The 27,666-nt window shown below is 40.4% G+C and overlaps 1 protein-coding gene across 2 annotated transcripts; it reads right to left on the bottom strand.

Annotated features, from left to right (window-relative positions):
• Positions 1 to 27,392, bottom strand: sybu.L (syntabulin L homeolog). Of its 2 annotated transcripts, XM_041566614.1 has the most exons (9): positions 27,321 to 27,392; positions 26,854 to 26,918; positions 17,927 to 18,101; positions 13,732 to 13,929; positions 6,893 to 6,998; positions 5,103 to 5,156; positions 3,594 to 3,797; positions 2,464 to 2,613; positions 1 to 1,803 (listed from the first exon to the last, which is right to left on the bottom strand). In XM_041566614.1, the coding sequence occupies exons 2-9, from the start codon at positions 26,875 to 26,877 to the stop codon at positions 756 to 758; spliced, it is 1,959 nt and encodes a 652-aa protein (XP_041422548.1). In that variant the 5' UTR covers positions 26,878 to 26,918; positions 27,321 to 27,392; the 3' UTR covers positions 1 to 755. The 2 variants fall into 2 exon arrangements, with proteins under 2 accessions (XP_041422548.1, XP_018123703.1); XM_018268214.2 differs by lacking the exons at positions 5,103 to 5,156; positions 27,321 to 27,392 and having other exon boundaries at positions 26,854 to 27,060.
• Between the last annotated feature and the right edge of the window lie 274 nt (positions 27,393 to 27,666).

The following is a 27,666-nucleotide window of genomic DNA, read 5'->3' on the forward strand; positions in this document are numbered from 1 at the left end:
TTGGCCCACTTGCAGTCTTTTATTAGAATTACTATACACTTTAAACATGTACATCTATAAATACATTTACACATCCCCATGCTATTTCATGTTATAAACAAAAACAGCATCTAGCAACATACATGAGTTACTATGGAAACAAGACGGTTACACGGGGAGCCTTGGATGCCGCTCACAAGTCTTCAAGCCAAGCACACAGAAGCTAAAGCACAGGCCGTAATTAACTCAAGGGATGTGACGAACAAACACAGGAGCAGTTCAGGCAGAATGCCATCATCGGACATTAATACTCACAAGTACACCAAATACAGGCTACACTATGCAAGCGCCTTGAAAGCTGTAAACGTTTCCCACACTGAAAAAGAAAGCAGAAAAAAAAAAGAAAAGAACAAAAAAAAAAAAGTGCAATTTTATCATCACACATGAAGCAATTCTATCAGGAGCAGGTGCCCTACCGTAGAAACAGTTTTCGTTAAGTGCAAGATTTAGGCTCTAAATTTTGAAAATTAAGTCATTTCATTTGAAAAAGTTTTTAGTGCAATTCAGGGAATAATTTTTCCTTTTTATATATTTATATATATATATTTATTTTTTTTAATTTTTGTTTAAAGTGAACTGGGTGATAAAGTGCAACAAAAAAAAACAAAAAGGTTTCTTTAGGTGCATTGAGGACAGATTGAAGGAATCAATCTGATAAGTGCTCTAAGTGACAAAGAATATAAAGCATTTGGAGAAAATTTTGGCTCCCCCCACTCTTAGATGGGGGTGGTGCCGGATGATTTTCTAAGGGAATGTAAAGCCAACAAGCAACAACCACGCATCATAGTGCCAATGTTATAAACGGGGTCAGGGTTTCCTCGTTGAGTATTTAGTGCCCACAAGACTGTAGGGATAATCGGAACTGCCACCGCCAACAGATCTGTGAAAAAATGGTTGCTCCAATGACTCTCGGCCACGCATGCTTGTGCGGTTTCTCGACCAAAGCCTTCACTTGAAGGAACTCCTTCAAAGTCCAGTTCTTTCATTGCGCAGCTTCTTCTCCGACCAAGAACAGTTTCTTTATCTAGAGAGTCGGGGGATAAAAGAATGGCAGAGTTTGGGTCATCTGGAGTCAAGTCTATTAATGTTGTTGGCCCAGCTGAACACTTAAAATTGAGACCACGTAAAAAAGGTGACCTGCCATCATTATTCGCTTTGAAGATCTTGAGGATGGTATTTTCAAAATCAAGGCTGTAAGGAACAACATCAGTCTGAATAGCTTGTTCCATCCATTGTACCCTTTTGAAATTTGTCTTCTCATTAAACATCCCAAATGTAGTTAAGCTGCCCAGCTCACTGGAAGTCTCCATCATTATCTCATCAAACAAATCATCTCGGTTTGCAAGGTCATCATTCAGAAGAAGATCACAGTCTGCCATTTCCTCCGTTGCTTGGTCCTCAAGTAAAAGTCCATCTGACATTTTGTCATAAATGGCACTTTCAGTCAGGGATGCACCAGGTGAGTTACAAATATAATCCATACCTGCTTCATCCCCGAGACCACCGTCTTGGGCCAACTCCATACTTCGCAGCAAGGTCTCTAACTTCTTGTTTTGAATATTTATGTCTATGAAATATTTTTGTATCCCTTTATCTTTCTCTGCCAAGCTGTTTTTCATGGTTTCAATGAACTGTTTGAGCTGCTTGATTTCTTTTCGCGCTTCTTTCAGTGCAAGTTGGGCCTCAACGCGGTGGCATTCTTCTTCAATCCAGTCTTCTCGCATACGACCCAACTGAATTTTTAGGTCTACAATTTCTGCTTCCCTGCAGTAAAGAAAAATGAAGTACAATGTTAAAAGCCTACAGCATAAAGAAAAACAGTTGTTGGGTAAGTAAGGCAGAGGTTCTTACAGCAGAGCTTCTATGTGCTAAAACTGTATTGTCATCAAAAAAACAACACCAAAACAATGGTTGTCTGATTTGGTTCAAAGCCTTCTTGAGGACCAGCTCTTGTTTAGGGCCCCCCTTAGCTCATAATGAGATTACAGATATAAGAAACCATTGGTGGATCAGCCATATTTCTAAGAATATCTAGAATACAAATAAGTGATCACCCCAATTTCATCCTTATTCCCCTTCTACCTTGACTTCAGAGGTATCTAGGAGAGCAAATAGGCATAAACCCCAATTCTCACCCTAACTGGCCTTCACGCGGAACCCATTGCTTCTGCTCTAGGCCTCCCCATTTCTGCATTGAAAAATTATCAGAACATCATCTCAGAGGCACAATAGCCTGGGAACAGCACCCCGTTTTAGGAGTGGGGTTGCCAAGCACTTTGATTGGGAAAAGTGTTCAACGGTGTTCAGTAGGGATTTGAGTTTAGAAATCCCAGTTGCTATAGTACATGCAATTGGTTTTCCCTATAGGAATATAGTTTTAGCAGTGTTACTGTATGTTCACTTAGTAGGAAAAGAAGAAAATACCTGTCTTCAAGGGTACCCTGCGATTCCTTCAGTTTTGCCTTCAGATGCCGAATCGAGACCTCTTTCTGCTGCAGCGGAGTCAGATATTGCTCTGGGGATGGCGGTTTTATGCCGTGATTATCTCCACAAGAGGCATATCGCGAAGTACGTCTGTAAAAAAGAGAGTTATACGCAGTGATGTCAATGAGTAGCAGAATGCTTGAAGGAGAAAGTTAAAGAAAACTTAATATAAGCTTTTTCATACTGAAATAAGAAACTTTCTACACATAATCAACAAAAACCTGGTCCGGTGCACAATAAGAGGGATCGGCACCCTCCAAATTCACCAGGAAAAGGAAAAAAAATACTGGCACACAGGACTCATGCAAGCGGGATAAACCATGTGTGTTTATTGAAGTGTAAAGTTTCGGGGGCACACCCCTTCATCAGATAAAGGTGTGTGCCTCTGAACGTTACACTTCAATAAACACGCAGGGATTATCCCGCTTGCATGGAGTCCTGTGTGCCGGTATTTTTTTCTTTTTCCTGGTGAAAGTTTCATTTTCACAATAGTTCCTCGTTAACACCACATTCACTGGGCTGGAGATTTGAAAAAATTTAAGGCAACATTTTCAAACGTTCAACAAAAATATTAATCTGTACCTTTACCCTAAAGGAGAACCCTTGCCCGGATAGTAGATTTTACACCAATATAACGCTACAATATAGTGCAAACCATACAATTTCCCTTTGGGGGAAGGCTTCTAATTGCAACACTTAAGATTCATTAAAAGACAGCTCCACTCCAAATTTTGCATTTTGAAAGATATTCCCAGCAATTTTTTTTTTTTTTAAGATTTGCAGAGAAGTAATACAAGCAGAACTAACGGGATTATTATTGGCACCTACCTTTTTGAGATGCTATAGTGCCCAAAGTATAAAAATCAAATATAAATCTCATTCTAACTAACTTTCAGGCTGGAACCCAAGTCCACTACTTTAGGCCTTGTTGTTTGGGAGCAAATAATTGAGTCTAGATGGGCAGTCTGCACCCTGCCGCCAAATTATGTTTGCCACCCTAGTTACAAGGCTCTATGGCCTTTTTCAAATACACTAGCCAGAAAAGAACTGTTGTGCATATAAATTGTTACCGTGGTGTTGGGCTGGTGTCGCTCCCCTTGTAAGAGCTGGAGTTGCTGCTACTGGCAGATGAAACCCCATAGGGATCATGGACATTAACAGGGCTCACTGGGTTCCGACACAGCACTGAGAACAGGTCCTTGTCCCGTGCCCCGGGCGGGCTGCTTCCAGGTTTGCTGGTTGAGGATATATTGCCCTTTCCATGGGAAATACGACTGCAAGATAACCCCCAAAATGTAAGTAGTATGGACATATCTTGTTACTGTAATCATGCATCCAGATAACAATCTTTAATATGCTCACTTTATGAATGGCTGCAGGATTGTGCTACACAAACAAGCAAAACAACTGACGGAGGTCTGCTCAGAACAAAGACTAAACCCGATTGCAAGTTGGGCCCGAATTCAGACATTTTGCCCAATGCAATAGCTTTGCTGGAGGGCTGGAACTCCCCAGTGTACTGTGGCTTGAAAATCCATACCATAATCAGCTAGCACTTTCATTTAACTCTAATAACAGGGAAGGAGCTTTTTCAAGGTTATTTCCCCCTAGACCCAACACAGCAGGTACAATGTCCAAATTCTGCCCCATATGCATTTATGCTTTACAAAGTATTGGCTACAATATCTCCGAACCAGACCTGCACATTTGAGCCAATAGAAAAAGTTTCAGACCAATGGCAGGATTACCAGGGAGGACTATAGCGGTCTATTCAACTGATGATGTCATGTATGCACCACTGCATCATCGACCAACTACATTTTCTAACATATTAATGGAATCTACTTTATCCTAAACAGATTTCAGCCAGAACATTGGGGATCACTGCCTTAAAGGGATCCAACCAGTGGCTCATGAGCAACAACCCTTTGAATGTTGCTCCTAATGGCCGCAAACAGGTGCTTATTTTTGAATTTCTGGCTTGGAGGCAACTTTTGGTTGCATAAAAACTAGGTGTTCTGCCAAATAGAGCCCACAGTGGGCTGCCAGTCCAGTAGGCCAATCACAGCCCTTATTTGGCACCTCCAGGAATTTTTGTCATGCTTGTGTAGCTCCCCAACAAATTTGAATGTGGTTCATGGGTACAAAAGAATGGGCACCCCTGCTTTAGGGCATACATAGTAGCTGTCAGGGTGGTGTTGTCAAATATGATATTTGGTGTGTGTAGATATATTTCCCCCCCCAGGCATAGGAAACACACTTACAGCATTATGCCACAATGAAACCAATGAAACCACAATACAAAAACACAACACAGCAACGGTGACTTAAAATATTATAAAAGTTGATGAAATCTAGTATGTTTTTAAAAGCCAACTAGAAGCCTTGCTTCCCCTTTAAATTTCATAGATTCCTCTTCCATTGGCCTCATTTACCACATATCATTTAAATGAGCTTTAGCAGCTAGAGGACAAGAGACTGAACATGCATGTACAGTAACGCCCATCTCGTAAATGGGCAACTACACAGTGCATGTGACATGAGTAACACTTAGATGTCGGAGGCACATAGGCAGTCACCTCTCAGACGCAATCCTGGCAGCTCGTTTCTGAGGCTCAGGTCTGTAGGGCAGCCTTGTAAACAGAAGAGAGATAGGAAAGAGGTATAATGTTATTACTAAGTCTAGCAAAACAGGGCTTTATGGGACGTTGAGCTGCTCATTTACAGCAGCATACGATTCAGACACAGAGGGAAAACAGAATCTGCAGCAGAAATACATTTCCCATAATCCTTAGTAATTACAGGTCCTCAGAATCAAGTATTTGGTACTCTTGACATCAATAAGTATTTCATACTATAGTCTTTCATTAATAAACTGTTTACGGTCAAGAAACACAACAATCCCAACCATCATCATCAGTCAAGAGTTAAAAAAGAAAATTCTGCTTAATGAATATTTCTCCATAGGGTGGCAGCATATTTGGCTGATTATTTATTACTAAGGAAATTAAATCTGAGCAGTACCACACTTTGGAAAACATCGTGCTACTCTGCTAAAGTTCAGACATAGATGTAATTCTTGTTGTATCCCTGCCATAATTCCACTCAGCCAGCCAGGGAGGGGCACACATATAGTGATCCAGCCATTGCAAAACTGCACTTCCCAGAATCCATCATCTACACAGGGTTGGAGTGGGGACTTTGCCATTGTCTGATGTTTATTATGAAGGTGTAACGATGAATTCTTGTTTCCATTAAAAAAATGCAATTAGTGATGGCCCTGTCATGCTTTTAGCCATACTAATTATAAATAATCAATAGCATCATGACAATTAATCATATTATTATTTTATTAGGCTGAATCCTAATTGCATGGTTTATATTTCCTCTGTGTCACATCTTTAATGGCTGGATCTGAGGCCATATTCCAAAGGATATCAATAGAAGCAAGGAAGCACTAACCTGAATATCTGCTCGAATCTCACCCACTCTGGGCCAACACTTTAGGCACCACTGACCAAACCAAGAATTTCCAAACATTTCCCAATCTAGTTTGCCTTCAAGCTACCCCCATAGTAGTACAACTGTCTTTAGCATTCCTAAAAGCTACTTTTAAAAATCAATTACTCCTAACTTGAGGTATCTTTGGATATTCCTTGTTCGTTAACTGATTACGGCCAGCAGACAAGCAACAACCTAAGACTATTACTTGATAATTTACTTTTATGGCCGGTTTGTGCTAGTGAAGCCTGTGTTGCATATGAAATGACCTGGAGAGGTTTTGCTGCTAGACATTAGTGACCATAAAACCACCCCATGGTCCACAGGTTGGTGTTGGAAGCATTTTTCAGTTGTGTACTGGAAAAGAGCTCTGATAGCAGGATATTTATTCTATCCTCATAAAGTGCACCAATACAATTAATATAGAAGCACAACAACGAGAAACCGATAACTATGCTGTAGATCAAGACTCAATGTCAATAACCGTGTGGTTTATATGCTTTCTCAGAGAATACTGGTAGATTCATACAAAATAATTCACTAATCTCTTGAGTAAACATAATTCTCTCACTTTTGCTGGGTAATACTAGAGGCTTTATCAGGCTATGCTCACTATGGCCAATAAAAGGCTTGGCTGGTTCTAGGGTTGGGCAAAGAGATAAAGGCAGCAGGAGAACAAAGGCAAGGCCCTCCCATCCCAAATATTGGTTTACAAACATATACTGGAATTGTGCATGAGCCAGGCCCCCAGCTGGTTCCTCTATACTCCCTGGTCTTCTGTCTCAACTGGTAAAAGGACAGATGTCTTATTGATCTACTTAAATAATCTGACCTTCAGCTGGGGCGGTACTGTCCAGAGATAACTCACTTGCGTGAAAATGATGCTTTTTTCCCTCCAGACATTGCCGTCATGTGAACTTCTGGTGCAGAAATGCTTCCCGTGCTGCTCGATGAACTGAAATCGGCTTCGCTCCCTACAGTATGCAAAGACAAAGCAAATGTAAGGGGAAAAGCACTCAGACTTCCCATTATGTTGCCTACAAATCAAAGCCAAAGGACAGCTCAGCAGTGGGGGGGTGGGGGGACTCTACTGCACCATAAACACTGCATTATGCTGGGTAGAGTTAATGGAACCTTTTAAAACTATATTTGCTATGTTCTGTCCCCTAGCAGAAAATCTATATCTCAGCTGCATTACCTTCAATCAGCTTCTTCTCTTAAGATATAGTAATAATTAAGACAAGCAGATCATGGATACTTCTAGGAATGGGCAGCTGCTAATTTTTAACCAAGGGAGATACCTTCATAGCCTTTCATAGTTTTAAAATTGCAGTGGCATACGGATGAATTCTTTCCTCTTTCAGGACTTGACATCTTTCAGGAGTTGACAAATGGTGCTTACTATCATTACATTTTTCTATGTACAGATACTTCTGTGCAAGGTTGCACTATGTGCAAGGAGCCACTATGATCTCTCCTATTTGTACAACCCATAGAAATCTTGCATTAATGAGTGGCATTTTCATTCACAGGTGCATTTGTAATCTCAATATAATCCCCTAGGGGGAGGACACACCCCCTCTCTGAAATTGCAAATTGCCTAAATTCAAATTTACAAAGAAGTTATCTGCACAACATTTAGCTCTTTCCATCCTTTCACTCAACTTCAACCTTTTAATTACATATAACTAGACTAACCAGACATTTGTTTCAGACTACAGGGTATAGAGAGAAATAATAAAAAAACCACCAACTGCAGAAATATTTCCATAATATCTACATGCAACATGAGTAATAGGATGTATGCCATAACCATGCATTCTTTTTAAAAAATAAACATGACTAAGTCACGTTATTTGCATGTAAAGTAAATACAAACAGCCTAATGAATAGGCTGAATGAAATATGTAGTTCCTAAAGTTAGACTTTAGACTGAGATGTACTGGGTACTATGGGCAATACATCCATACATTTCTATCATTTCTATTTGTGATTTGGTTAATGGTTGGCAAATGGGGGGCCCAAAGCAAATGTTCAACCTCAAAGTAGAAATACGATTGCCACCTTTCCCCGTCTGAAAAGAAAATGTGACGTCATGGGGTGGAGGTTTGGGTTGTGACATCACTGGGCTGGACTATGAACTGGTGATCAGAGAATGGAAAATTGTGTCATCAATCTAGGGGCACCCAAACCAGTTTTCCTTCTGACCTTCTGAAAGGTACAGTCCAAGTCAAAACCAGACAGGTGGCAACCCTAGAGTAGAGATTGCACTGAAACAGAACCTGAAAACCACTGATACTAATATATATATACTAGACATTAAGCCTGTTAAATTAAGGGGCGCTAGAACATATGTAGTCAAACATTTATAAAAACAGAATTGTTCTAGTCTAAAAAAAATTCGCCAGAGACGGTCCGTGGGGCACATGCGCAGTAGCGCAATCCCACGGACACAGGGACTGGACGCAGAGACACTTCAACTTTATTTTATAGGATATATATATATATATATATATATATATATATATATATATATATATTTTTTTTTTTTTTTTTAAATAATAAGATTTACCAGGTACAAATACTACATAAAATGTGTATTATGTAAAGAATTAAACTATCCCACGGAGGAAGTGTAACCCATATGCTGTGGGAGGAAGGTGTTCCCAGTTGGCCCAGTGTTAATAAGGGAAGTCCCTGTTCCCTGGTCTGTAAAAGGTGAGGGATCACATGGTTGTGTCTCTCTGGACAGACAGACCCCTGTGTTTCTTTTCATCCCCAGCTATTATATATCAAAGTGACTTAGTGTTTTCACTGCAAGTATTATTTGTTGGTCTACATGCTGTATCTGTATCCAACTCCGTCATTTGAGAAGAGCAACATGTGCTCAGAATCAGCAAAGGAAATGTTAAATTGAATTAAAAACTTAGCACAAGCTACAGAGCACTTTTTTTTGTGCTGCAGAAACGGCATCTCTCATTATTCTGGAAAATGTATATTGTTTTTCTGCCAACTGGCTTTCATTAAGTTGCTGTGGCATAAAACAAAAGGAGATGATAAATATTTAGGCTGGGCTCCCTGCTGCCTTGAAATATTGTTCCCATATCCTAGGCAGCAAACTATTGTCAACAGATGGAACTGAATATCTGTTTTATCCCCCGAGTGGGGGGGGGGGGGTTCTTGCCGGTGTTGCCATGGAGACAGACCTTAATAACTGCTTGTGCTCACGGGTTAAGTAAGCAACTCTACACATCTCCATGGCATCAGAGCGGAAAGGCGGTTTTTCAGTTGCTGGGCAGAATGTTAACAGTTTTATCTTTCGCCTCATATTGAGAAGTATATTGGGTTGACTTGAGTTTCCATGAGATGATAACCCAGGGGCAAGTTATTAGTTGGAATATACAGATTTTGATAGCTAGAAATAGTCACTGTTAAATTATTTAATACTTATTCAAGCAATTATCAGCAGTACAGGTATGGAATATATTGCCCACAATGTTTGGAAAATGGGATGACTTTTACTTTGTGTCCAAGAGCTGCACTCACACACAGTGCCCCCAATATCTGCTGCATATATTAGTTTTTAAGGGCCATTTCAGGTTACTGGTTCCAAAGAACTGGTACTACTTCTTTACAAAGGTTCTACAGCCTTTGCCATCGGACCCGGCCCCAAATAAAGCTCTTGTTTCCCTACCACTGGCACACAACTGCATAGGAAAGCTTTTATTTTAATGCTGTGCTTTTGGACTAAGGAAGGAAACCAACATAAACCCAAAGGAACATGGAAAGATACAACCTCAGCACAGATGGTGATGCAACAATGCCAAGCTCTGGGTCTGTGCACCAATAAAATTCTTTGCAGAAGGAACTATCCTTCCCTGCATATTCTAGTATAAGGTTAATTTGCATGAAATGACCTTTATGTGTGAACGCAAACCCATTTTATTGACATGACTTTTTTTTTAATCATTTATCATTTTCCAGTTTAGTGAAGAAACACCAGACAAGTCCCCATTGTGACATTGACTTTTTTTTTGATTTATTTATTTTTTAAAATACACAACACAAGAGCCTTTAAGCAATAACAGGTCTCTATTTAGCAGCAAAGCCCGCTCCCTGTCTTACTCATGTAGTACAGTACTCTTACCTGTACTGGAATGCGGCACCCGGCTGACTGCCATGTAACAAACTCACTATTCACCCAGCAGTCAGTCTGGCCTCTTCTATATCAAAAGGGAAAAGAGTTGATGGGAACACAAGCTGGGGAATGTATGAGGAATTTGTAAACGCAGGAAAACTTGCTCTGCACATAACAAGGTTGAGCCTTGGAGTTGCCGATAGTGACGTGAGCATCAACCCCCCCCCCTCGAGTGACATGTTTGCACAAAAACAAAAATATTTCCTGACCATAAATTGGGAACTGGTTCTTAGGAAAAAAGAAAGATTTGCACAAAAAAAAAAATATATAGCCTGGTTTTGTATCAAATTTTTATACAAATGTTGGATTGTAGCTATACTTCAGGGTGCCAGGCCGGGATGGAATTTTATAGGGGTATCCAAGTAATATGAGAAGGGTGAAGACCCCATCTGAAAACAGCTAAATTACTTAAGGTGGCCATAGACGCACAGATAATATTGTACAAAAGGAATTTTCGTACAATAGTCGGTGAGTTTATGGTGGGAGATGAGCTGACGATATCAGCAAAAGACTTGGCTTGTTGATCGGGCTGGCGAGTAAATTTTATTGGGCCCCTTTGAAGGCACCTGACCATTGCCCACTGTTAGTGCTGAATTGTCAGATACAGGTAGAATTCTATTGTTTCACTTCTACACGTGTGTATTGAAACAAATGATCTATCCAGGAAAGATCATAATTGTAATGTCTATGGCCACCTTTACAATATCCCTAACAGGATCGAACTGGGCCGACATCGCATGCATTCGTGGAGGCTGCCGTGGAGGCTGCCCCAGAAAAGAAAGGTAACATCCACGGGGCGGCGTGTGTGTGTCTTTAACGCGGCCGTGGAGGCAGGAGGCTGGAGTTCAGGAGGGGACCCCAGGGACTGCCAAAAGGGGGGCCCTGTGACAGCAGCCTCGTTGGGCCCCCCAGTTCGACCCTGATCCCTAATCAGCCAAAATGCGCTCATCACTAGTTGATACTATTGAATCAAACATGATAGATCTCATCCGCTGGTTTATTTAATCCACAAGTACTTTTAGACATGTATTTATTCAGCCTTCGGGACAGCAGTAAGCACAGTATAATGAATGAATGCACAGAGAAAAATGCGCTCTATGATTTACAGGCACAAGTTTCCATTCCAAGTATCCAAAGCAAAGAAGGAAACACAGGAATGAATCCAGGCACTGGGAGCAGTGAGCAAAGGACATAAAAACACTACTGCCTTTTAACTTAGAAACATACCTTCTGAATGTGTCAACTATAATTGCACTTACCAGAATTAAGGGGGGGCGAGAATGAACAAAACAATTAAATAAATGATTTTTTAAGATATATTTTAGCTTTATTTAAGTTAAGCATAGGGCAAAAAATAACCTCAAAAAAAACAAACCTTAGGTAAAGGGATATTACAAGGTCTCATATTTATCATCTTGTTTATGTACTTCTAACTGATTTTTTTTTTTTTTTTACTACTAAAGGCGGCTGTGCATGAAAAGATTTCTCAGATTTCCCTGTTCCAAACAAATCTCAGTCATAAACAGTGACTTCTCTATGGGGAAAATGGGCTCAGCTCTACTCCCACTGGCAGCCTAATGCATCACAGATGAACTTTCCCTGGGCCTGTGGGTGCATAAAGGTGATTAGATACAAACAGGGGATGTGGGTGGTTGAAGTTGGGAACAACAATAGGAGGGGAAACCACTGGCAAGATTCCTCTGCTGGTTGTTCTAGGAGTGTTGCTTTACTATATATATATTTCTGGTATGTGAACTAACTTCTTTGTAACGGTCATGTTTATTTACATGTTTTCCCCAAAATTTCCATTAGTGTATCCATTGTGCAGGGTGATATAAATAAGAGCATAATAAAAACTTCCTCCATGGCTGGACTGGCCTGAGTAATGGAGAACCAACCAAAGACAGTTATCACCAGCCCTATTTTATTTCCACCATATTTACAGTTAGCATGGTCTATCTGTAATTGTAAATGGGCCTTCAATGCCAAGGTCCCTGGTGGGCCCCCTGCTTAATTATTATTTAATAACTACTGCTTTCTGGCTGATGAAGAACAACTTACATAAAAATAGTGGGGAGAGACAAAGAGCTGTTATTGACCTTTTCCCCAATATAGCTGCACCATAGATGATGCCCACCTCTTGCAACCCACACTGGGGAGAGAAGCCCAAGTAGCAAATTCATCACGGGGGCCATATTGTGTGCTCCTGGAGACTCAGACATTTGCTCTACCTGTGCCTCACACATGGCGCCACCCATTCCCATCTAATTGTTTTTGGGCGAACCCTGGGGTGGGTGTGGGGTTCTTTGAAAAGTTATACAAAATGACACAATCGATTGAGCTGGTTCGTTCCTGTAGTGCCAATCCCCTTGCCAGCTACTATCTTGGTGTCATACCGTGCACATTTCCAGGTGTGCAAACATCTTAAACTAATAGGCATAAGAATACTCTCGTTTTTCACTGAGCCAGAATAAATACAATGGGATGATAATGCAAACATTAAATCCAACAAAATGCAATGTGACCCTCTCTAAGTACCTACTCCAATCCCATTGTGTTGACTTGAACCAACTGCCAACCATTAGTCATTTGCTTTTCCATGGACCTCAAGCTAAACCCAAGTTAAACACCCAATTTAAGGATTATAGAGAGTGTAAATAGAATTAAGTGTTGGCTTGACTGGCCTCGTAACAGTTCATGAACTCTCATTTATTATGAAAAGGAAACCAAACTGTTCAGATTTAACTAAAATTCCATTGGGGCTGGGAAGTGCTACTGGCACCATCTTGCTTTTGTAAACTTGATATTCTCTAGTCTTCTTACCTGCTTTCCCACAACTGCCTCTGTGGTTGTTTGCCCTTGCTGGGGGCACAGTTGCCCCATTTGTACCCCTTTAAAACCAGCAAAGGCTGGACAACCACTTTGCACTGAAGACTATTGTGAAACATATTTTCAGACACAAGATGTCTAAAAATTAGGAATGAACGAATCCTGGATTCGGTTCCGGATTCCACCAGGATCCGGCCTTTTTCAGCAGGATTCAGATTTGGCCAAATCCCTGTCTGAACCAAATCCGAATCCTAATTTGCATATGTAAATTCGGGGTGGGAAGAGAAATTACGTATTTGGCCGAATCTTTCATGAAGGAATTGTAGATTCGGCTGAATCCCAAATAGTGGATTTGTACATCCCTGCTAAATATCCCTCAAAATTCTCCAGTACTCTCCCTGAACACTAGATTTTTATCAAGCCCCAATGAGTCCATTAACTGGCAGTGATCTATTGCTGATGACACTTGCAAGATAATTATGAAGTGGATACAACCACCCTTTTCTCTGGAAATGTTCATGACTATAAAGAAGGTAACTTTTGTGCCAAAAATGTTGCTCGTTAGGTCCAAAGAGTTTCTGCTGTTGACTATAATATTCACCACTACAGCACGACTATTTACATAACAGATGATAGCAGAGCTGGTTACAGTAAAAGATGGTATCAAGGAGTATAAATACCTGTCTTGAGAAGACTAATCTTCATTCCCTTCTTGTATCGGGCAGGCGGAGTGTTGGTGTCTATAAAGGTGCTGACGCTGACTCGCTTACAGCTAAAGTGCTCTTCACCTCCAGTGCAGAATTCCATAGGGCTGAGGCCGGCATCTGAGGGAGTCTTCACTGGAGACACTGACTGGCTACTGGGGCACCCAGTGTCATCTAAAGCAGGCGACAGTAACACGTTTAGGCATCTACAACCAACTTTTTAAGAAACAAAAAACACTGACTGACTGGCATGGGGCCTTAGGGCTACAACATGTGTAGCATTGGGGAATGGGAAGTGCCGCAGTACCAAATTGTTAACAACAATCATAGGTGCCCTCTACCAAGCAACCCACGGTATTACCCATGGACGCAGCTTTTAATACTTCATAATCTATATGTGCCATGGCCCTTTTAAGACAAAATGTACTTCCATTTCAGGGACTATTATTGTTTTAAAGGGGTATTTCATCTTTAAAGTAACTTTTGGTATGTTATAGAATAGCCTACTCTAAGCAACTTTTGAATTGGTCTTCGTGTATTTTATATATATATCATTTTTTTTTTAAGGCTAGCCTTAGGGAACTGTCAGAAACCATTAAAAATCATGAAAAGTCTGCATATTTTTTAATTGATTTATATTGCAAAATTGCTTGAAATTATGTTTACTTTTCAAAAAGTTTAAGTTATGATTTTAGTGGAGTTTTCCTTTAATTATTTGCCTTCTTCTTCTGACTATTTCCAACTTTCAAATGGGGGTCGCTGACCCCATCTAAAAACAAAGCTCTGTAAGGCTACACATGTATTGTTATTGCTACATTTTATTACCCATCTTTCTATTCAGGCCTCTCCTATTCACATTCCAGTATCTTACTGAAATCAATGCATGGTTGCTAGGGTCATTTGTACGATAGCAACCAGATTGCTGAAATTGAAATTGCAAATTGTCTCAGAATATCACTCTCTACATCATACTCAATGTTAACCTTAAAGTTGAACAACCCCTTTAAATTAAATTGAATGGCAACTAAACAGTTTAAATTAAAGGGGACCCGTCACCCAAAAAAATTATTCAAAATCCTATTTTATCACATTAGTCAAGCAAAATGAACTTTAATTACACTGTATAAATTATTTGAATCTTGTTTCCTTCAGTCTGGGAATTCAAAATGATAGCAAGCAGGCAGGAGCCATTTTGTGGACACTGTTATCAAGACAAGTCTTGTATCATCTCAAAATCTTGTTTGTGCATCAGAATGGGGGACCTGATGTCCATTTCTATGCACTGGCTACACAATTAAATGGTAAAGAGAACAGGGGAATGTTGGGAAAGCAGTGACATCTAGGAAGTGTTGAATGGAAAGTGAAAGTAATTGCCTGCCCCGCCTCTATGCCCAGGGCATAGAGGAGGGGCAGACAATATTTGATTGACAGCTGAGATTTTAAAAGGAGTTTACAACAGCCATGAATGCTTTAATAAAAAATAGAAATTGGATTTCATATTTAATTTGAAAAGGACTTTTATTATACAGATTTTTGTGTCTGGGTGACAGGTCCACTTTAAAGGGCATCTCTACATGTAATTTGATGGTTTTATAGTGTCTCCCATTCTGTACAAATTAGAGGTTAGGCCTGCTGCTGTAGAAGTATAATAATATTGTTTCACATGTCCCTTATGAAACTATGCTCCTGTGCTCTATGCTCCCCTGCTGGCTTCTTGTAAAAGGATTAGAACACTTTAGGTATCAGGTCGGTTTCAAGTGGAGAACAGAAGCTCTCATGATGCCAAAACTGTCAGCAAATATACAGACATGGCAGATTGGATTGATGCATCTGGCACACGGGTGCAGTTGTGTTTGCCTGGTGTGGAGTTTGATATGATGCTTTAGTTAAACCTGCACTTGGTGTTCAGTTAGCTCGTACTATTTCCAATAGACAAATATAAGGGGCAATTTTTATAGCTGTTATAGCTGTACTTTACAAGAACAAACAGATACAGCAGTAACTGTATCCAAATGTAAATAAGCAAATAGAAATGCACAATTACTGACAAAGCATTTATTAGTGAACAACCACAGCAGCAGTTAATTACAAAACAGTGAGAAATAAACTCATATCATTACACATGGCAGCGTCTTCACCCTGTCTATATACCTCATGTTAGCTACTCCCTGCTGACGCGTTTCGCACAATAGGGTGTTTTATCAGAGGAGGTGTGGCTACTCTCGGTCATATCCCGTATATACCTGCACAATTGTTCTATACAGATTACAGAATCAGTAATTTAAACTATTTTAATATATCCATCTTACAGGGCCCCACTCCATATCTGGACCCTTAAGTTTACGAAACCCTGATATTAATAATAATAATAATAATAATAATATCATGTATTTATATAGCGCCAACATATTGCGTAGCACTGTAAAGTAAATGTGATTATATAACTAAATCACATGAATTATATACATAGAACATATGGAGTTACATAGATTAATATTCTCTTATCCACTTGATCACACCTACTAACTATATCCCCCTGCCACGCAACCCCTTCATCCTTACCGATATTGGGGAAAACAGCAGCCCCACTTTCCTCCTGCCGTAGACAGTCACACCAAAAGTCCCGTGCTAGTTCCACCATCAACACAATTTCAATTTCTTTACAAATGTCACCCAATGATTAATAGGAAACTGCATCAATTTTTTTGTTAGTTTCCCTTGAACTTCACTGCGGTGAGCACGTACCATAGGGGATTCCTAGAGGAAGCGATTGATTCCAACAGAATGTACAGCCAGATGCCGACAGCAGAATGTTTTCCACCGAGTGACACGTGAGCCTGGTGGCTCCCATCCAATGGAATAAGGAGGAGGATAAGGGAGGCACTGGCTGTCAGCAAGGGGACATTCTGCTACTGCCCTGCAGCCTGCTCACTGCAATGTGTCTCATTATTATGTAGGAATTTTCCAAAAATCACATTTAACTAGCAATGACTCAGCACTCGCAGGAATTGCTTAAAAAAAATGAAATGAAAAAAATCTTTTTATTGTGCAAAATCCACAACTATATGGGTACATAAACCCTGTGTGGGACCTTCCCAAAAAATTTAAATTTCAAAGCAGATTACCCAACACATATGAAATAAATTTTGCGGTTACAAAGTTATTTGTAAGTGTACAAGCAGGACGCCTCTGAGCTGCTGGTTCTGACTCGTGAAATAATGCAGCAGAACCCAGCAGATCAACGGAACTTGGGCTCAACTGGCTCCTGCTATATTGTTTCTAAAGTCGGAACCTGGGAACAGAAAGGAGCAAATACTGCTTTCAGTTGCAATTACATTTTACAAATAACCCTGATATGCCTCATATGCCTCATCCTATATTCTCAGAGTTGTATGAAAACATGGCAAGTAAAGGGTTAGTCCTAAGTGCTCTGTAAATATACATCATATTTTAGCACTAAATTAAAAACACAGATATAATATAATCTTATGCCCTGCTGAGTTTCACAATAGCCTTACACTAGGAGGACAAGAGCAGCTTCAACACAGCTAACTGCCAGTTCCAGAGTCCAGACTGCCCTGCCAGTGTCCCACAGTTCCAAAGTTATTTGTAAATGTACAAGCAGGATGCCTCGGAGCTGCTGGTTCTGACTCCTGAAACAATGCAGCAGAGTCCAGCGGATCAACAGACCTTGGAGTCAACTCGCTCCTGCTACATTGCTTCTAGAGTCAGAACCAGGGAACAGAAATACTACTTTCAGTTACACTTACATTTTACATATAACCCTGATATGCCATTCTCAGAGTTGTATGAAAGCATGGCAAGCAAAGGGCTGAAGGAAAGGATTAATTCTAAATGTTTTGTAAATATACATCATATTTAAGCACTAAATTAAAAACACAGGTATAATTTGCCATATCACAATAGCCTTACACTAGGAGGACAAGAGCAGCCCAACACAGCTAACTGCCAGTTCCAGAGTCCAGCCTGCCCTGCCAGTGTCCCACAGAACTTCCTGGTGGATCCCAGCCTGCGAAACATCTATAACTATAGCCCCATAAAAGATCAATATAGTTGTCACTCGCTGGAACAAATTTAGGAGAGTGGGCTCTGACAGTGCTTCTCTGATGGGTCCCATGGGGCCCAAGTCCGACACGGTGGATTTCCATACCTGAGCAAAAGCTGTTGCTACTTATGGTCCTCGCAGATCGTCTCGAATGGAAATCTTTGCTCTCTTCCTCGGAGAAAGGAGATTCAGAAGACGGGGACTTCTTCTGCTTGGGCAGGTAAGGGCGCAGGACGAGGCGAGGGATACGGCTACGAGCGAGCTCTCTCTCCTGCATCTTCTAAACCATACGATCAAAAGAAAGAGTTGCAATGTTAACAATAATCATAAATCACGAAACTTGTGTAAACTGGTCAAAGTCAGGCAAAGTTTCACTCTACAGAACCAAAACAAGCTGCAGCCCAACAAGCACCGGGAGGCTCAGTCACCTGCTTATGTGCAAGTCTTACCTCATTAGACATTTCCTTATCTGACATCTCTCACAACTCTGTACAATCCTGCTCTGTAGCCTTTTTAATGTTTTCATTAGATTCCTTAGATTCTTTAGACTGAGAGATAGAGGCACAGGCAAACATGGATAGTCAACTGTTTGAAAACATTCATTAAATGGCGCCATCAAGTGGTCATAAATAGATGACAAAGTTAGTCTCAACATATGAGACCATTCAGTGGCCTGATAGGATTCTTGGATGTCCAGTAGGGTTTCTAGATCAAAACCCAGGGTAAAAAAAATATATAAAAAAATAAAAGGATTTGTATGCAAGTCAGGGTTTATAATACGTTATGTCGGTGTTGTACAGGTATAGGATCTGTTATATGGAAACCAGTTATCCAGAGAGCTCCGAATTACAGAAAGGCCATCTCCCATAGACTCCATTTTAATCAAATAATTACAATTTTTAAAAATGATTACCTTTTTCTCTGTAATGATAAAACAGTAACTTGTACTTGATCCCAACTAAGATATAATTAATCCTTATTGGAAGAAAAACCAGCCTATTGGGTTTGTTTAATGTTTAAATTATTTTTTAGTAGACTTAAGGTATCTCTAGTCACTAACCAGAAGTCTCACTCCTCTGTGAAACTCATCCCTCCCTCCTCCAACAGTTGGATCCAAGAAGAAGAATATAGCTACTCCTATACGTTTTATGAACACGTTGGGGTATATTTATCAAAGAGTGAAGTTAGAGATCGCCACAGTCCACTAGAGTGAAATTCCGCCACTCTCCATTCATTTCTTTGGGATTTTTAAAAGAGTATTTATTGATGGGTGAAAGTTCATCCTGTGATAAATACGGTTTCAAAATCCCATAGAAATGAATGGAGAGTGGCGGAATTTCACTCTAGTGGACTGTGGCGATCTCTAACTTCACTCTTTGATAAATATACCCCTATGTGGGGTCACCTGGTGACATCAACCGGTAGAACTTGCTTTCCCATTAATGCTTACAGGGCCACCATTTGTAATCTTGATGCCCATACTACAAACTGGAAAGACTGATACAGGCCCGGACTGGCAATCTGTGGGTTCTGGCAAATGCCAGAGGGGCTGCTGTATGGTTCCATAGAAAGTTACCATATAGTGGGCTGGTAGGAGGCTGTTTGGGCTAGTAGGGGGCTGTTTGGGCCTCTGTGTACTTTGAATGACAGGGCATATTTTGACTCCCAGTCCAGGCCTGGACTGATAAGGCCACAGAGATCAGCTGAGCACCTAAAGACATCTAAGGCACAAACAAATGGGATGTTATATTAGAAGTTTGTCACGTTTTACTCTGTACTCTGATTACTTGTTCTCTTGTAAAAGTAGGACACGGTTTCATTTCTCGTTTCAATACACATCAGGGTGCCGCTCTATCATACTGATGCTCACACCACAGGCAATTAAAATGATGCAGCACTGCACCCAGGTCATTATCATTGGCAGTATTAGTCCTTTCCATCTCAGCAGCACAGTAGGATTCTGCTTTTTCTGTCAGCACCTCTGGGACTCATTAATCAGCTCCGGCACAGACACATATACACAGCGGGAGAGGGGCAAATCTGGCACAGCCATCTGACATAGAAAATAATCTACAGACTCCCCCTTACAGTTAAGTAGGGCAGTAGGGCAGTAGGACACGCATTTCTTATGGTTTTCTTTTTTTTAGATCTATTGCTTCCAAAGGCACAATAACTTGTTACAGAGATGTGCATTCTCTCACTGGCTGTCCTATTTAGAAAGGAGAATTTTAATTTCATGGACCCCAAAAAAGGAGCAGGTCTAACTAAGAAGTAGGCGTGGCCAGGCCTAAACAAGTGGTAGATCAGGGGTGTGGCCTATTCTTATACGGAGAATGGTGGGAAGTAGTGAAGCAACAGCAGGTTTCTAAATTCTCATGATTACAGATGACCAGCCAAAGAAATTAGAACCAGAAATAATTTGAAAAAAAAAAAAACAGGAATAATTTCAATTTCAATTGTATTGTGTGCCAGACAAAAAGGACACGATTGTTAACAGCATAGGAAAATATACTTTCCCTAAAACTGATTCTCTTGTGCCCCTTACATCTCCAAAGTAAACATTATATCTCACAATCATCTATAACATATTGAGAGAACCGGATTACGTTGGCCAACAATTCGCTGTAATCGTGTGAGATGGCTAGATACAGTAGGCAGCAGAATGTTATTTAAAGCCTTAAGTGAGGATAATATGAAACCAAGAATGAAAGTTCAAGTGTAAAGAGTAGGCAGGATGCTCATTGGAGGATCCTTTTGCATTAATTGGGCCGCTGGCCCTTTAAACTTGAAAGAGCTTTCAAAGGGATCGTTTAACGTAGTATGATGTAGAAAGTGATATTCTGAGACAATTTGCAATTGGTTTTCATTTTTTATTATTTGTTTTTGAGTTATTTAGCCTTTTATTCAGCAGCTCTCCATCTGGTTGCTAGGCTATGAATTCCCCCAGCATCCGTGCACTGATTTGAATAAGAGACTGGAATATAAATAGGAGAGGGTCTGCATAGAAAGAGGAGTAATAAAAAGCAGCAATAACAATACATGCCTTACAGAGCATTTGTTTTTTAAACGGGATCAGTGACCCTCATCTGAAAGCTGGAAAGAGTTAGAAGAAGAGGACAAATAATTAAAAAAAAAACTGTAAAAAAAAATAAAATAAATAATAATGACAACCAATTGAAAAGCTACTAACAATTGCCCATTCGATAACATACTAATAGCAAACTTAAAAGCTGAACCACCCCTTTTAGAGAATCCATTTCTATAGTTGCCACACTGCAGCTCCCATCATACTGTAACCCATGGCAATATGCTGCAGAATTCTATGAGTTGTCATCCAGAAACATCTGGGTGGAGCTACATACTGCTATGGAAGGTATATAGCCACTTTTAACTTCTTAAAGGAACAGTAACACCAAAAAATGACTGTTTTAAAGTAATGAAAATATCATGTAGTGTTGCCCTGCACTGGTAATACTGACGTGTTTGCTTCAGAAACACTACTATAGTTCATATACATAAGCTGCTGTGTAGCAATGACAGAAATTGAAAAAAGTCTATATGGCACAGGTTAACTGATGGATAACAGATAACACCATTATGCTCTACAGAGCTTATCTGCTTTGTAACCTGAGCCTTTTCTCCTTTGAATGGCTGCCCCCTTGCTACACAGCAGCTTATTTATATAAACAATAGTAGTGTTTCTGAAGCAAATGCATCAGTTTTACCAGTGCAGGGCATTATATTTCTATTACTTTAAAACATTTTCATTTTTCGATGTTGCTGTTCCTTTGACCTGCAGCAATTTAACTACAACCAAAGACAGCCAAAGGCATACTGGAAATTAGAAGAACATCTCAAAGGCTTTGGTTTATCAATTCCTACCAAGCAGAATGAGCACTTGGCAGTTGGTTAGTTGTTACAACCTGGGATATGGACCATGGACAAATGCTGGACAAGAGTAAAAAAATATATGAGCGATCATCCCTAGAAAAAAAAAAAAAAACATGAAACAATGTCTAAAGGGGCTACAATGAATGACTCTAGACTGAAACCAATCAGGAGAGCCGCTACAGTACCCATGTGGTTGTCCTCTTCTTGCCTCTCTGCATTGGAAAGTTCTACAAACCCTGATGGAACAATATGTAAAAACAAGGCTGATTCGTTTCTTTCTCACTGCTGCTAATCATGGCTGCCTTGGGCCCCCGGGACTAATTACAAGAAGCAGGTCATGATACAGAGAAGATTCTCATGATCGATGGAACAGCTGCCTATTCAGCGACGTGGGCTTTCGTTTACTGCTGCCGAAGCCAATACATTCACATGGAAATGCTCTGCAGGCAGTATGGATTCATGATGAGACCAGAGAATTGTGTGATTGACCCAACAAAGGCCACAGGGCACTATTGTATTTCTGAGCTGATTAGGACATGTGAATGCGTGCAACACGTGGGCACAAACTACATGGACATGTGAGGGACACGTGAGACACTCTGAGCAGCAGATGGCAGTTAGTTGAAAGGCTGGTATGAACTTTTCCACAGCTGGCACATACGTTGGCCCAAGTCCATGGTGCTATTTATTTAAAGCAGGTTATTGAGACACAGGGGTACCAGCTTATCATAGAATGGATTGCAGATTCTGGTCTCCCATAGGAGGATAAAGACCCAAAACAGGTTCTTTCATCTACCTCAGGCTTTGACATCAGGCTTAAAGGATGGTTCCCCTTCCAAACACTTTTTGCAGTTCAGTTGTTTTCAGATTGTTCCCCAGAAATAAAGACTTTTTTTTTTTCAATTACCTTCCATTATTTATTTTTTACTGTTTTTCCAAAATCTAACTTTAAGATTTAATGTCCCTGTCTCTGGTGTTTGAATCTGGCAGCTCAGTAATTCAGGTGGAGACTCTAAGGGCTCTTACTCATGAGCATTTTTACCTGTGCTCCCCTGCGTTCCATTTTTCCGGGTTCAGCCGCAGGGAAGCGCAGGAATAGACGCATTTCATTATTTCAAATGGGGCTGTACTCACACAGGCGCATGTAGGCGCCGAACGCAGGTTGAGACGCAACATGCTGCATTTTTCCTGCGTTCGGCGCCTACACGCGCCTGTGTGAGTACAGCCCCATTTGAAATAATGAAATGCGTCTATTCCTGCGCAGGTAAAAACGCTCATGAGTAAGAGCCCTTGACTGTTTAAATTTTGCAACATTTAGTTGATACATTTCTCAGCAGCATCTCTGGAGTATTAGTAACTATTGTATCAATTCTAACAGCTGCCTGTAATGAAACCCAGAGATTCTGCTCAGCAGGGACTAAGATAAGAAATGTATCAACTAAATGTATCATTTTAGAACAGTTTAGGAGGTCAACGACCCCCCCTCCCAGAGCTGCTTTAGAAGGTGAAAAAAGACACTTTACACTTCAATATTAGAAAAATGGCGACACATAGAAAATAGAAAGTAATTGGAAAAATTCCTTTAAGTAAACTTGTAGCATGGCCAATTCAAAGCAACTTTTCAGTTGGTCTTCATTTTTTTTAAAAAAAAATTCTTTCCAGCTTCCAAATGGGGGGGGGTCACTGACCCAATCTAAACTAAAATGCTCTGTAAGGCTACAAACGTATTTCTACTACTTTTAATTACTCATCTTTTAACGACTCGATGCATGGTTTCTATTCAGGCCTCTCCTATTCATATTCCAGTCTCTTATTCAAATAAATGCATGGTTGCTAGGGTTATTTGGACTCTAGCAACCAGATGGCTGAAATTGCAAACTGGAGAGCTGCTTAAAAAAAAGCTAAATAACTAAAAAAAAAAACACACAATAAAACCCAATTGTAAATTGTCTCAGAATATCTCTCTCTACATCATACTAAAAGATAATTTAAAGGTGAACAACCCCCTTTAAAAACACTTATGTGTATTTCCCTATGGTTCAGCCTAAAGCAGCACATTTTTTAGGTGTTGGTACAGACACTGGCTGTGCGCTATAAGCAGTGAGATGGTTATAATCATGTCTGGCATATTGCACTGTGTATAAGGCTGATGTTGCACCTACATCTCTTGCCAATACAATATAATTATACAGGCATATCTCCCAATATTTTGGAGATAAAAAGAGGGACACAATGTTTTGACCACGCCTATTTTTGTAGCCGCACCCCCTACTTACCATGTTCATTTTGCAAAATTTGGCAGGTTATGAAAGTGTGAACATTTATCTTTCTTTTAAGAATGTCTATGCGTCCACTGGCTTAGTTAGTGATAGTTAGTTCTTGTTAGTTTCTATTTTATTTTACATAGTACGTCATTGTAAATGATACATTCTGTATAATATGTCATTGTATTAATCTTCTTATTCTGCATACTATTTGTTATCATATTGAATATTTCAAACCATGAACATTTATCTGTGTTTTTTTTTTAGTTATTACAGTTTTGCTAATGAAGGTGAATTGCCCTTTAAGCTGTGAGGCTAACTTCTCCCAAGGGACCGGTTATCTTATATTGTTACAATTACTTATTTGCTTATCTCAAAATTGTTACAAAAGTATCTTATCTGCAGCTGTGGCTGTTCTGGGCTCTCTGCCAAACACCAATTAAGTTAGAAACTGTTCAGTGCAGAGACAATCGGGACTGCGGGTTGAGCTGTCAAAAGAGGGACTGTCCCTCTGAAAACGGCACAGTTGGGAGGTAGGCACAGTGTATAGATACACAGTTTTACAACAAGGAGGTCCTTGCCCCATGGAGCTGACAATCTATTTAGATCATAGAGGTTCAATCTGATGTCTGGGCTAGAAGGTTGCAAACCCTCAACCGACTGGAAATACTTAGCGCTGAAATTCAAGAAAACCAACATTTCCTCAAATAAGGGTGGAACATATTTATTGCCAAAAAAAAAGAACTAAAGTGAAATCCACCCTTACATTGCCCAGTGCTGTAGAAATTCCCTAACGCATAATAACTGAATTGGGATCATCCCCCCTATTACTCTTCATTCGTCTGTGGGTGCTATTTTGCCCCAATGATGTAGTAACCTCAGCAACCGGACAGAAAATAAGTTTCGATTGGTTTAGCGCAGACTAATGAAAGCTGAAGTCTGTTGCTACGGGTAACAGCCGTATACGTGATTTTTCAACCAAAGCCAAATACAAACTGGGAGTAGATTTTGGAGATTGACACATATATACACGAGAATGATGATTTTTAGAATCTGGAATTACATTTTTTTTTGGTTAATTTTAAGACAGATGACATTAATATATATCAGTGGAACATGGTGGATTAATCAAAGCTTATATAACGCAGCCACATGGAACCTTCAGAACAAACCCGAGTGCCGATTAACCATTGAAATTATTACTGGACACAAGCCAGCCCAAAATGTCCCTTTATTTATTTAACCCTGCACTGATGTAGCTGCCAGTGCACACTGAGGAGGAGGAGGAGGAGGAGGAGGAGGAGGAGGAGGAAGGCTAGCAGTGCGGTGTGGGGCTGTATTGTGACACCAGGGTGGAACAGATCATTTGGTTATAGGGAAAACAACACACTATATTTATTTATTTGCATTCAACACCCCTAGGAGGCATCCCAGCCCTCCCCACAAGTAAATTGTTCCTTTGTTTTGCAAGGAATACAGATGTCTCTTTCTTTGGCTCACAAAAGCCATCTAATTAGATGCACCGAGACACCACTAAGCAACGCTCCCATTCATTCCCCCGCCCCACAACCTGGTTTGGAGCATTTGTCTAGAACAATATAACAAACATATAAACACACATATAACCTAAATCCCCCTGGTTTTGTGGATCAGGATTACACTTAGAATAGATCTCTTGCATCACCACCCTCCTCCCTCCACAGCACAGGTGAACTGTCTCGCAATGATGTCATTGCTCTGTGATGTGTAACCAGTGTCATTTGTACCACTTACCTGTAACATATACACCACTTACTGCCCCAATATATACACCTGTAACATATACACCACTTACTGCCCCAATATATACACCTGTAACATATACACCACTAACTGCCCCAATATATATACACCACTTACTGCCCCAGTATATATATATATATATATATATATATATATATATATATATATATATATATATATATATATATATATATATATACATACATATACATATACATACACCACTTACTGCCCCAATATATATACCTGTAACATATACACCACTTACTGCCCCTATATACCTGTAACATATACACCACTTACTGCCCCAATATATATATATATATATATATATATATATATATATATATATATACACACACACACACACCTGTAACATATACACCACTTACTGCCCCAATATATATACACCACTTACTGCCCCAATATATATATACCTGTAACATATACACCACTTACTGCCCCAGTATATATACCTGTAACATATACACCACTTACTGCCCCAATATATATATATATATATACCTGTAACATATACACCACTTACTGCCCCAGTATATATACCTGTAACATATACACCACTTACTGCCCCAATATATATATATACCTGTAACATATACACCACTTACTGCCCCAGTATATATACCTGTAACATATACACCACTTACTGCCCCAGTATATATACCTGTAACATATACACCACTTACTGCCCCAGTATATATACCTGTAACTAACACTACATAAGAAGCAGTAACCACACTGATCAGTGAAGGCAAAGAGGGAGCTGATTTCAATAAGCAGGGCTGTTTGAAAAGGGAAATTGGGTTTTGGGTTGTGACTATCCCTTTTGCTAGAGAAATATACATGCAATAAAGAAACAAAATAGCATTGCTTTTGCCCACGGCTGCTGTAGGAATAATGATACAGAGTACATGAGATATCCATCCCCAGCTTGGCACTAGATATATCAAAATGCATCAAACAACTCCCACTCTGTTGTTGCACTACAACTCCCAGCATCTACCCAAGATGATAATCATACGTCAACAGCAGCCGGAGGGCTTATGGTTGTCCATGTCTGATTCCCATGCTCACCTTGCTCTCCTGTAGGGGTCCCATGCTTGAGATTGCAGGTAAGTGGCTGCCTCTCCCTGTGGCTCCTGTGTGCACAATTGGAAGAGGAGGAGGAGAATGATGAGAGCAGGAGCAGCTGCAGCCAGTCTATGTATTATTAATGAGCATGAGCTCTTCTGCCTGATCATCTCCCTTCCCCTGGGCCCACTGACACTTGTTGCCCCATCTCCCCCCTGTGGTGTAAGTGGCTGTTCCCTCCCACCCTGTGTCTGGTCTCCTTACAATACTGACACGTGGCTGCATGACATTAGCCTGACCCTTTGATCACTGGATGTGACTGTCACTGCTGGATGTGCCCACAACACGCCACTTTCTGTTACATGTCCTATGCCCTTTGGAGGCTGCTACAATGTATCATTCAGTCTGCGCTGCGCTTTGCCAAACTGCCATCCATCAGCCTCTGCATTTCCCAGCTGTCACCCTCCTACCTCTGCTGCCTCTGCTGCTGCTGCTGCCAGTATGCAAACTCTGCACTGCAGCTCCCTGCAGCCCCCTGCAGCCCTGAGTGCGCACCTCTCTCCCCAGATACAGCTGGGCGGGCAGTCTCTCTCTCTCTCTCTCCACTGGAGTCACGTTGCCAGCCCCTTCCACATGATTCTCTGTCTCTGTCTGTCAGTGGGGGTGGCAGCAGTGCTGGGCTCACTCGCTATCCGTGTATGATTATTATTATTATTATTATTTAAAAGCTGTATTTAGTGTATGTGCCCCCCCCTGCATGCCAATGAGAACTTCATTAACCCCAGACTTGCCAGTAAGATCACTGCACAAACAGCC

This window comes from Xenopus laevis, chromosome 6L (genome assembly GCF_017654675.1).
Source record: "Xenopus laevis strain J_2021 chromosome 6L, Xenopus_laevis_v10.1, whole genome shotgun sequence".
In the NCBI taxonomy this organism is placed as follows: domain Eukaryota; kingdom Metazoa; phylum Chordata; class Amphibia; order Anura; family Pipidae; genus Xenopus; species Xenopus laevis.

What these genes read in the sequence shown, in the direction of transcription:
- sybu.L (XM_041566614.1), bottom strand. Translation starts at nt 26,877, where the DNA reads ATGGGACCCCTACAGGAGAGCAAG. An exon ending in TAGCAACAGCTTTTGCTCAG is followed by an intron (nt 13,930 to 17,926) that starts GTATGGAAATCC and finishes CGCCTGCTTTAG; the next exon opens with ATGACACTGGGTGCCCCAGT. An exon ending in CAGGGTACCCTTGAAGACAG is followed by an intron (nt 1,804 to 2,463) that starts GTATTTTCTTCT and finishes TCTTTACTGCAG; the next exon opens with GGAAGCAGAAATTGTAGACC.